This window comes from Schistocerca piceifrons, chromosome 11 (assembly GCF_021461385.2).
Source record: "Schistocerca piceifrons isolate TAMUIC-IGC-003096 chromosome 11, iqSchPice1.1, whole genome shotgun sequence".
NCBI lineage: Eukaryota > Metazoa > Arthropoda > Insecta > Orthoptera > Acrididae > Schistocerca > Schistocerca piceifrons.
This window is the reverse complement of record NC_060148.1, coordinates 157,893,363-157,906,127: the sequence shown is the minus strand read 5'-3', so window position 1 is coordinate 157,906,127 and position 12,765 is coordinate 157,893,363. Positions and strand designations below refer to the sequence as shown.

At 42.8% G+C, this 12,765-nt stretch overlaps 1 protein-coding gene across 8 annotated transcripts in view; it reads right to left on the bottom strand.

Moving 5' to 3' along the window:
• The window catches only part of LOC124720343 (zinc finger protein 724-like), a 115,011-nt gene that overhangs the window by 61,518 nt on the left and 40,728 nt on the right, over positions 1 to 12,765 (bottom strand). For 5 of the 8 annotated variants that reach the window (XM_047245668.1, XM_047245669.1, XM_047245667.1 and 2 more), the window contains 2 exons: positions 8,653 to 8,745; positions 7,518 to 7,610 (listed from right to left, as the gene is read on the bottom strand). The exons of 1 other annotated variant lie outside the window; for it this stretch is intronic. In XM_047245668.1, the coding sequence (XP_047101624.1) occupies positions 7,518 to 7,610; positions 8,653 to 8,745 (186 nt within the window). The remainder of the gene's footprint in view (positions 1 to 7,517; positions 7,611 to 8,652; positions 8,746 to 12,765) is intronic. 2 more of the 8 variants (XM_047245671.1, XM_047245670.1) reach the window with 1 other exon arrangement.

Below are 12,765 nucleotides of genomic sequence, written 5' to 3'. Positions count from 1 at the left end.
TTGTGGGAGATTGTAAAAGGCTCCACCTAGTTGTCTCCTCTTCCAACTACTTTGGATGAACTATGATGCTACATGGGAACAGCAGTGAGTTTCCTAAACTGACATGCTTGCAACTGCTTGGATCAAGTCTATTGCCTGGATGCTTAAAGGCATTGAAAAGAAATTTGATATTTGTGATCAGTAAATGATGAATCTGATCCTAGGCACAGCTGTGAAAGGCACCTGAATGTTGTATGTGCACCCATATAAATCATACACAACGGGAAAATCATACAGTTCCTTTGTAAATAAAGGCTTTGCAGGTATGTAATGAGGCACAAATTTTACTCCAATTCTGTATCTTTATTTATGGCAAAGTTATAGCCTTGTCAAATCTGATGATTTTAAACACCCTGAGGAACTGCTTATGTAGGCATAATTTGTTTTCAGTACAATATAACCTTAATTTGTCTTGATGGGTTGCATTTATTATTGAACGTTTCAGTATTTTTTTCATAAAATTAAGTTTTCTTTCATCACTGTAACCTCTGCTCTGGCTAGAGATGGGGTATGAAGGTTATTAGATTGTTCATTCTTTGTTTTACACATTGCATTCCATAAATGAAGAAGTGGATGGAAGTGGGGTGAGCCAGGCTGCAAATCTTAAGGCAGAAGCTCCCACAGGAATTTACCTCTGAAGTATACTGACAACCAGCTGTTTGTGACTAGTGCTAATCTACTCACACTATTACTTAATGGAACTGCTAACAGATTATTTTCTATGTATGTATATGTACACTTACTACCATGAAAAATATTACTGTTTCCCCTACTACATTAGTCAGCTACTTATTTTACTTAATATCTCCACATACATAAATACTCCACTATTCACCTAATGCTGCATGGCAAAGGGTCCCCCATAACCCTGTGGGTCATTTCCTTTCCCACTCACCTCACAAACCTTTGTGCTTCCATATCAGTCCTGATTTCTCATACTTTATTTTCATAGTCCGTATGTGCAAAGCATGTTGGAAACAACAGAATCATTTGGCAGTCAGCTTCAAATGGCTGTTCTCTAAATTTTCTCAATAGTGTTACTTGAAAGATTATCACCTGCCCATCAGGGATTCCCATTTGAGTTCCTGAAGCATCTCCACAACACTTGTGGGTTGTTTGAACCTACCAGTAACAAATCTAGCAGCCTGTCTCTGGATTGCTTCTCGAATTAACTATTAATACACCTTTACACAGAAATTATATCAGCTGTCTACTTACTGTCGAAGTCAAAACCCATTCAACACAAAAACTAAAGTGAAACTTGCATCCTTGATTCAAAATATTCTATTGAGCACAAGAGTGACTAATAAGTTAGTACTGAACTCTGTTTTAGATACATGATATCTGCTGGAAACTAAATATTCTTGTTCATCCACTCTACAACCAATCAAAACAGCTAAATTATGCCCTAATACTCTACACACACAATACAAAGGAACCCAGCTCACTGAATGAAAAATATACCCATGCTTAATTACGTATTCATTCCATATGCATTCATTCAAATGACTCTGCACGACACTGCACGCTCTCATCTCACCCCATAGCTCACTACTTCTTTGCAATGTCACTGCACTGTATAACACCTTATTCTGAAATTAGCTGTATTCTAATGGAACTGGCTGAAGGTTTTAACACTCCCAGTTATCTGAACATACAACAGTCTGACACTCAACGTGTTCTCTAATTAGACACTGCATAGTCCTTCAGGGTTCCTTCCCAGGACACCTGATCCCAACGCACATTTTTGCCATCCACTTTCCCTTATGATACTTGATGGTTCAAAAAGATGATTCTCCCATCTCAATAATCACATCTCCGAATCTCAATTTTCCGTAACTTCATTAAAGCTGACTAAATTTCACTACATGAGAAAAATCAGCCATCAGCACTCTATTTCCTTAACTGTACCATGCAACGAGTGGATGAAACATACGTAACCAGGATTTCCAATAAAAATTTCTGAGACTGCATCTTACATTTCTAAAATCATGTGCCATTACAAACCAACCTTCCCTTTCACTTTTTCAAGCACTACCACATCAGCCCATCATGACATTTAGCTGATGGAACCTTAATGTAGGACATGGGCTTTCAACTATTAGCACATACATATTGGTCTGCAAGATCACCAAACCTTCACAGAAATTCAAACAACTGATAATTAATGTTTAACAGCATGCAAGTGATAAAAAGCACTGCAATGTCTTGATTCCTACATCTAATCTCATGACTTAATTCACTAGGTAATAGGTCTCTTACTATTATCTTTCTAATACTATCTTCACATATGACAGCAATTACAATCACAAAAATCTTTAAACACAGGCAAATAATAATATTCAATGAATGCATATCAAAATTAAGCCTGACAAACAAATTTCTGATGTAGGAAGCAGTTGGGACAGGTTTTCAGGAAAGATCGACAGTGGGCACTGTAAATGAGATACCTAGGAGTACAGTAACCAAGACTTGCTCAAGATTCTCACGCAATTACCAACTATAATTTCGAGTTACACAATTAATAAACAATCTTGTTGGCCATGTGCCAGTATCAAAATAATCAGCCCTATTTTTCTGCATTATTATTAAGCATTTTATGCTCATGAGACCACAAAAATTTCATGTCACTCCAGCTGACAGCTAAGGTGTTCACTGCACAGCTGTATGTGCTACTCAGGATCACTTATGGTCACACATCCTATTCATAGATTTGCTCAGGTGTCTAGCACTATTTAATCTAAGTTATGCATTTTCAAAGTAACAAGTGCGGTACACATCAGTGATTTCAGTGCCAACAATATGACATGGTTTTCTAGGCCACACAACTAGCCACACACTGTTCTACACACTTGCACCGGGAGCAACACTCCATGAAGGAGACACTATCTCTGCACCTCTGGCCCTGATGCCATGGAGGCATCTTGTACTACATGATCTCTTGCGCTGCATATGAAGGCCAGTATTGCCGTTTATATTTACATGGTAAGTGGTCACCAAATACAATCAAGCTGTTTTGACAACTACAGCTATGCTCTTCAACACCCTACAGTTCATTGTTTTGGCCAAGCTCCTCATTTGCACAAGTGTGGTGTTCTCATTTCTTTAAAACCCTTCTTGTGGAACAACACTACTATTATTTCACTTACCATCCTTACCCCCCCATGAACCATGGACCTTGCCGTTGGTGGGGACGCTTGCGTGCCTCAGAGATACAGATGGCCGTACCGTAGGTGCAACCACAACGGAGGGGTATCTGTTGAGAGGCCAGACAAACATGTGGTTTCTGAAGAGGGGCTGTGCCCCTGCAACAGCCTTTTCAGTAGTTGCAGGGGCAACAGTCTGGATGATTGACTGATCTGGCCTTGTAACATTAACCAAAACGGCCTTGCTGTGCTGGTACTGTGAACGGCTGAAAGCAAGGTGAAACTACAGCCGTAATTTTTCCCGAGGGCATACAGCTTTACTGTATGGTTAAATGATGATGGTGTCCTCTTGGGTAAAATATTCCGGAGGTAAAATAGTCCCCCATTTGGATCTCTGGGCGGGGACTACTCAAGAGGACGTCGTTATCAGGAGAAAGAAAACTGGCACTCTACGGATCGGAGCGTGGAATGTCAGAACCCTTAACCGGGCAGTTAGGTTAGAAAATTTAAAAAGGGAAATGGATAGGTTAAAGTTGGATATAGTGGGAATTAGTGAAGTGCGGTGGCAGGAGGAACAAGACTTTTGGTCAGGTGATTACAGGCTTATAAATACAAAATCAAATAGGGGTAATGCAGGAGTAGGTTTAATAATGAATAAAAAAATAAGAGTGCGGGTTAGCTACTACAAACAGCACAGTGAACGCATTATTGTGGCCAAGATACACACAAAGCCCATGCCTACTGCAGTAGTACAAGTTTATATGCCAACTAGCTCTGCGGATGATGAAGAAATTGATGAAATGTATGACGAGATAAAAGAAATTATTCAGGTAGTGAAGGGAGACGAAAATTTAATAGTCCTGGGTGACTGGAATTCGTCAGTAGGAAAAGGGAGAGAAGGAAACATAGTAGGTGAATATGGATTGGGGGGGAAGAAATGAAAGAGGAAGCAGCCTTGTAGAATTTTGTACAGAGCATAACTTAATCATAGCTAACACTTGGTTCAAGAATCATAAAAGAAGGTTGTATACCTAGAAGAATCCTGGAGATACTAAAAGGTATCAGATAGATTATATAATGGTAAGACAGAGATTTAGGAACCAGGTTTTAAATTGTAAGACATCTCCAGGGGCAGATGTGGATTCTGACCACAATCTATTGGTTATGAACTGCAGATTGAAACTGAAGAAACTGCAAAAAGGTGGGAATTTAAGGAGATGGGACCTGGATAAACTGAAAGAACCAGAGGTTGTAGAGAGTCTCAGGGAGAGCATAAGGGAACAATTGACAGGAATGGGGGAAAGAAATACAGTAGAAGAAGAATGGGTAGCTCAGAGGGATCAAGTAGGTAAAAATACAAGGGCTAGTAGAAATCCTCAGGTAACACAAGAAATATTGAATTTAATTGATGAAAGGAGAAAATATAAAATTGCAGTGAATGAAGCAGGCAAAAAGGAATACAAACGTCTCAAAAATGAGATTGACAGAAAGTGCAAAATGGCTAAGCAGGACAAATGTAAGGATGTAGAGGCTTGTCTCACTAGGGGTAAGACAGATACTGCCTACAGGAAAATTAAGGAGACCTTTGGAGAGAAGAGATCCACTTCTATGAATATCAAGAGCTCAGATGGCAACCCAGTTCTAGGCAAAGAAGGGAAGGCAGAAAGGTGGGAGGAGTATATAGAGCGTTTATATACAAGGGCGATGTACTTGAGGACAATATTATTGAAATGGAAGAGGATGTAGATGAAGACGAAATGGGAGATAAGATACTGTGTGAAGAGTTTGACAGAGCACTGAAAGACCTGAGTCGAAACAAGGCCCCGGGAGTAGACAACATTCCATTAGAACTACTGATGGCCTTGGGATAGCCAGTCATGACAAAACTCTACCATCTGATGAGCAAGATGTATGAGACAGGCGAAATACCCACAGACTTCAAGAAGAATATAATAATTCCAATCCCAAAGAAAGCAGGTGTTGATAGATGTAAAAATTACCGAACTATCAGTTTAATAAGTCACAGCTGCAACATACTAACGCGAATTCTTTACAGACGAATGGAAAAACTGGTAGAAGCGGACCTCGGGGAAGATCAGTTTGGATTCCGTAGAAATGTTGGAACACGTGAGGCAATACTAACCTTACGACTTATCTTAGAAGAAAGATTAAGAAAAGGCAAACCTATGTTTCTAGCATTTGTAGACTTAGAGAAAGCTTTTGACAATGTTAACTGGAATGCTCTGTTTCAAATTCTGAAGGTGGCAGGGGTAAAATACAGGGAGCGAAAGGCTATTTACAATTTGTACAGAAACCAGATGGTCGAGGAGCATGAAAGGGAAGCAGTGCTTGGGAAAGGAGTGAGACAGGGTTGTAGCCTCTCCCCGATGTTATTCAATCTGTATATTGAGCAAGAAGTAAAGGAAACAAAAGAAAAATTTGGAGTAGGTATTAAAATTCATGGAGAAGAAGTAAAAACTTTGAGGCTCGCCAATGACATTGTAATTCTGTCAGAGACAGCAAAGGACTTGGAAGAGCAGGTGAACGGAATGGACAGTGTCTTGAAAGGAGGATATAAGATGAACATCAACAAAAGCAAAACGAGGATAATGGAATGTAGTCAAATTAAATCGGGTGATGCTGAGGGAATTAGATTAGGAAATGAGACACTTAAAGTAGTAAAGGAGTTTTGCTATTTAGGGAGTAAAATAACTGATGATGGTCGAAGTAGAGAGGATATAAAATGTAGACTGGCAATGGCAAGGAAAGCGTTTCTGAAGAAGAGAAATTTGTTAACATCGAGTATAGATTTAAGTGTCAGGAAGCCGTTTCTGAAAGTATTTGTATGGAGTGTAGCCATGTATGGAAGTGAAACATGGACGATAACTAGTTTGGACAAGAAGAGAATTGAAGCTTTCGAAATGTGGTGCTACAGAAGAATGCTGAAGATAAGGTGGGTAGATCATGTAACTAATGAGAAGGTATTGAATAGGATTGGAAAGAAGAGAAGTTTGTGGCACAACTTGACTAGAAGAAGGGATCAGTTGGTAGGACATGTTCTGAGGCATCAAGGGATCACAAATTTAGCACTGGAGGGCAGCGTGGACGGTAAAAATCGTAGAGGGAGACCAAGAGATGAATACACTAAGCAGATTCAGAAGGATGTAGGTTGCAGTAGGTACTGGGAGATGAAGAAGCTAGCGCAGGATAGAGTAGTATGGAGAGCTGCATCAAACCAGTCTCAGGATTGAAGACCACAACAACAACCATCCTGTCTACTTGTAATGCCAATGCATCCCTTTAATTTGTTTAAAATGGCATAATGTGAGTCTGTGTGACATTAAGTCTTTGCCTGTTAGCTGTGAATCAGCTATACTCCTTTACATTCTGCCAGAACTGCCCCCAGTATGATAGTTTGGTTCCTTGATCTGTGTGCTTGTATTGTCACCAAACATTTCAGTGCCTGAAGAATCCTTTATAACTACAGCAAGTTTGTTTATGAACAATGAGATCGAGAGAGCCAGTAACTAACCTTCTGCAACTGTGCGTTGAATGTTCCCCCCTCTTTCTCTAATTTTAAACCCTGTGACATTTTTATCAATGTTAACATCTCTTTCCCTTAGCAGGGTCATAAAGTGTATTTAAAAAATTAATCTTTCTTTTTTAGATCATCCAGGACTCAAATGTTGAGGTCATACATGGCTTCATCTGTGAACAATCATTCACCAAAAGCCATACAGAGTTTTTCTATAGTTGAAAAATATATAGCTAATACAACAGGTACCACACAAGCTGCCACAATATGTACAGGTTGTGGAAAAATTATCAGGGCTGATTTACAACACACAAATTTTATCTCTTTTTTTCCAAAACCCAAAAAATTTTTATGACAAACTGAAGAATAACTATGATTCACAAAAAAGGTAAGACCAGCCACTGTTCTTTTGAATTGTATTGATCAGGATTTATTGAAAGGAGGAATGTTTCTCAAGTGACCTATGCTATTAGAACTTCCACTTCATCTAAATGTGAATTGTGTGTCCATCACACACAGCCATTATAAAATATAGTTGACATCAACAAGGGCTACAGAAAACAGGATTATACCAACCACCAGTCCCCCATCCACTTCTATTTACAACAGTCAGCATGTAAAAGGATGTGGAAGTTAAGTGGACGAGAACAAAAATACTCTAGAAATGTGAACAGCAACAAGTTCCAGGAAACTGACACACTGTGCCAATTCCACTGCAATGCATCCTTTATTCTACACTATTAACAGACGACTTTTTACTTGACTACATGCAATACATCAGAGATGTGAATACTTACAATATTCTCAGTTACATTCATTTCCAAATTTAGTTCAGGATCCTCCTTGATAAAATCAGTGGGCCATGATATTCCCAATGGATCTTTAACAGACTGAAAGAAGAAAACAATCTGTGAATTATAGCTGCTTATTAACTTCTGTATGTATGACACAGGTCTCAATATTCCTTTCTTATGAATATCATCCAACTTTGCACAGATTCCTATCACTTGGGACGAGAGTCAGAATGCATCCAAATCAGTTCTAACATCTCTGATTATGCTAACAGCCATTGAGTAATATTTATATTGATATGCTTTCACTTCCTATTCCTGTCACATAATCCACTCTGATTTCAGAGGCACCATGGCCTGCTCTATCGGGTGGTCGTACTCCCATATACAAACTGGATACACGTGTGTGGCAACATTTCAAAATTACACTCAGATAATATAGAGATTCAAATAATCTTCCTGCAGTAAACCCATAAACAAGAGGACATTTTGGCCATTAATCAAATGAATATGGCATTCCACACATTATCGTCAAAATTGACCAAAGTTAATGCTATTTACACAGCTTCTTGCTCTGTCAACATGTATTTTCAGTGCCTGCTCTTTAGGAAACAATGCAAACTTAGGTCATGTGTACGGGAGGAAAATCACAAGGAATTACATACAGCCAATGCAGGATTTCAGTAATGATGTAAATATTACAGTGAACAGTAACTGGCAACTCTAAAATATACACTCACAACATATCATAAGTGCCAAATCCTCTGTTGCGACACTGTGACACAAAGGCACATAACAAGATTAACAATTACTTCCAAGAGGAAGCCTTCATTGCTCCGTTAATACCAAATATGTACTTAAGGCATTCATTAAATAGAACCATAATAAAAAATTAATAAAACGGTAATGGTTCATAATGATATGCTTGTTACAAGTTCTGTTAAAATACTATTGGTAATAGCCAACAAATAACATATCTAACTAGAGTCAACTGACAGTCCACACAAGTTCTTGAAAACAGCTGGTATCATAGGTTACAAATGTTGAACATCCATGGTAATTTAGCTTGAATGCCCCATAATTGTGTCATGACAGTCTTACTACACTTCCTCCACAATACAGTGCTTGTGTGAAAACTTACATTATGCTCAGATCCATCAGCATGTTGTTTCAGTTCTGGATCTTGCTTTACTGAAACACTAGTGCCTTCAGTCTTTAATTGGTCTTCAAGAAACTGGAAAAAGCAAAATAAAAAAAGTTACACACACACACACACACACACACACACACACACACACACACACACACACACACACACACACACAAGAGAGAGAGAGAGAGAGAGAGAGAGAGAGAGAGAGAGAGAGAGAGAGAGAGAGAGAGAGAGAGAGAGAGAGAGATCGATCTTGCGTAAAAGCAATTACTCACACATATTCATCGATTGGAACCAGGCAGCGAGAAAATGTGGTGCTACAATTCAGATATTTGAAACCAAAGCATTGGTTATTCTTGAAGGCAGGTACAACAGTAAGCTTTTTTTTTTTTTTTGGTGGGGTTTAAGGGCGCTCAACTACCGAGGTCACAGTTGTTAGAGCACATGGAATCTTGTAAAACTCAAGGGGAGGGGGGACACCTGAAAGTCCTGACAAACATGCAGATAAAATACATAAAAAAGTTAGATGTCTTTGGACAAGCCAGTCAAAGTTATAAAACGCAGAACACGAGCAGCTGCTCGAGCGTCATCAGCTAAAATATCCGGTAAAGTAGATGGCAGGGACAAGACAACACGAGATTGACTAAAGCGGGGACACGACAATAAAACATGGCGCACTGTTAATGCTTGACCACAAGGGCACTGCGGGGCCGGGTCACCGGAGAGCAGGTAGCGGTGGCTAAACCGGCAATGCCCAATCCGCAACCTGGTCAGAAGGACCTCTTCTTGCCGAGATGGTCGGGAGGAGGATGTCCAAGCAGTTGGGAGCGGCTTTACTGCCCGGAGCTTGTTTCCTTGGAGGGATGACCAAGCATCCCACCACAACGACACAAGCCTCTTACAAACAACCCCACGAACGTCAGATGACGGGACACAATGGGAGGCTGGCCGAGGCAGGACGACTGCAGCCTTGGCTGCAGCATCTGCAGCCTCATTCCCAGCCACTCCTACATGTCCGGGAACCCACAGAAAGCTGACAGGAGAACCATTATCAGCGAAAGAATGGAGGGACTGCTGGATCTGTTGCACCAAGGGATGGACCAGATAGGGAGCTCCAAGGCTCCGAAAAGCACTGAGGGAATCAGAGCAGAGTACATACGATGAATGGCGGTGGCGGCGGGCATACAGAACGGCCTGATGGAGAGCAAAAAGATCGGCCGTAAACCTGGAACATTGGTCGAGGATCCGGTATTTAAAGGTGACGGCCCCGACGACAAAGGCACAGCCGACACCATCGTCAGTTTTGGAGGCATCGATGTATATAAAGGTGTGACCGGCAAGTCGAGCACGAAGTTCGACAAACCGTGAACAATACACTACAGCCGGAGTACCCTCCTTCGGGAGTGAGCTGAGGTCGAGATAAATATGAACCGGAGCCTGGAGCCAAGGTGGTGTCGGTCTCTCATCCTCTCTGAAGGTGGTAGGGAGGGCAAAATCCAATTGTCGAAGCAGGCGACAGAAGCGGACTCCAGGGGGCAGCAGGGCAGAAACATACAACCCGTATTGACGGTCGAGAGAATCGGCGAAGAAGGACTGATAAGAGGGGTGGTCGGGCATTGACAACAGCCGGCAGGCATACCGACACAGCAGTACGTCACGCCAGTAGGTCAATAGTAATTCAGCAGCTTCAGCATAAAGACTCTCGACAGGACTAGTGTAGAAGGCTCTGGTCGCAAGACGTAACCCCCGATGGTGGATGGAGTTGAGACGGCGTAAGAGGGATGGCCGAGCAGACGAGTAGACGAAGCTTCCATAATCCAGCTTCGATCGGACTATGGACCGATACAAGCGAAGCAGGACAGTGCGATCTGCTCCCCAAGATGAACCACTAAGAACTCTGAGGACATTAAGAGAACGTGTACAACGGGCCGCCAAATAAGAGACATGCGGAGACCAACAAAGTTTCCTGTCCAATGTGAGCCCTAGAAGCTTAGTTGTTTCCATGAATGGGAGAACAATGGGGCCGAGATGTAAGGATGGCAGAAGGAACGCTTTATATCGCCAAAAGTTGATACAAACCGTCTTCTCTTCAGACAACCGGAAGCCATTTGCCACGCTCCATGAGTATAGGCTGTCTAGACAACGCTGAAGGCAGCGCTCCAGGAGGCATGTTCTCTGGGCACTGCAGTAGATCGCGAAGTCATCAACAAAGAGAGAGCCTGAGACATTGGGTGGAATGCAATCCATAATTGGATTGATCGCGATGACAAAAAGGGCTACGCTCAAGACGGAGCCCTGAGGCACTCCGTTCTCCTGGAGGAAGACGTCGGACAATACGGAACCCACATGTACCCTAAACTTTCGATCCGTTAAAAAGGAATCAATAAAAAGGGGCAGGCGACCGCGTAGGCCCCACCTGTGCATAGTGCGGAGTATACCTCCTCTCCAACAGGTATCATAAGCCTTCTCCAAATCGAAGAACACGGCTACCGTTTGGAGCCTTCACAAAAAATTGTTCATGATGAATGTCGACAAGGTCACAAGCTGGGCAACAGTGGAGCGGCGGCGATGAAAGCAGCATTGGACATTGGTAATTAGCTGTCGAGATTCAAGAATCCAGACTAACCGAGAATTAACCATGCGCTCCAACACCTTACAGACACAGCTTGTAAGAGAAATGGGGCAGTAACTAGAGGGAAGGTGTCTATCCTTCCCGGGTTTGGGTATAGGAACAATGACGGCGTCACGCCAACGCATGGGGACCTGACCTTCGGTGCAGACGTGATTGCAGGTACGAAGAAGGAAGCTTTTGCCCGCCGGAGAAAGGTGTGCCAGCATCTGAACGTGAATGGCATCTGGCCCCGGAGCAGTGGACCGGGACAGTGTAAGCGCACGTTCGAGTTCCCGCATAGTGAAGGGGGCATTATAAGTTTCCAGATTCAGCGAGCGGAAGGAAGGTCGCCGAGCCTCTTCTGCCTCTTTCCTGGGAAGGAAGGCAGGGTGGTAATGGGCGGAGCTTGAAACCTCCGCGAAAAAGCGGCCAAAGGCGTTGGAGACAGCCACAGGATCAACAAGGACCTCATTACCTGAGGTCAGGCCAGGTACCGAGGAGTGGGCCTTAATGCCTGACAGCCGGCGCAGGCCACCCCAAACGACAGAAGAGGGAGTAAAACTGTTAAAGGAGCTGGTGAAAGAGGCTCAACAAGCTTTTTTGCTGTCTTTGATGACTCTACGGCATTGCGCTTGGAGTATTTTGTATCCAATACAATTCGCCAACGTAGGATGGCGGCGAAAGGCGCGTAAAGCACGTCGTCGAGCATGGATAGCGTCCCTACAAGCCTCATTCCACCAGGGGACGGAAACGTGACGTGAAGAGGTAGTATGAGGAATGGAACATACGGCAGCATTGACGATAACAGCCGTGAGGTATTCGACCTGACTGTCACAACTGAGAAAATCGTGGTCCGGAAAGGTCGCCAGGGAGGAGTAAAGTCCCCAGTCAGCTTTCGGTATGTTCCAGCTCGAAGGACGTGGGGATGGGGTGTGGTGCAGGAGATGAACGACACAGGGGAAGTGGTCGCTCGAATAGGTGTCAGAAAGGACATACCACTCGAACCGACGGGCAAGAGTGGTACAACAGATCGAAAGGTCCAAGTGGGAGTAGGTATGAGTAGAAACCGAGAGGAAAGTCGGGGCGCCAGTATTGAGGCAGACAAGATTGAGATGGTTGAAGACATCCGCCAAGAGTGAGCCTCTTTGACAGGATGCAGGAGAGCCCCAAAGGGGATGATGGGCATTGAAGTCGCCAAACAATAAAAACGGCGGAGGAAGCTGAACAATCAGGTGCATCATATCAGCCCGACGAACTGCTGATGATGATGGAGTGTAGATGGTACAAACTGAAAAAGTAAAAGCAGAAAGAGTAATACGGACAGCTATTGCTTGGAGTGGGGCGGTCAATTGGATGGGATGGTAATAGACATCGTCCCGAATGAGCAACACGTCCCCACCATGAGATGGGATACCGTCCACAGGGGTGAGGTCATACCGCTCCGAGGTATAGTGGGTAAAGGCAATACGGTCAGTTGGGCGCAACTTGGT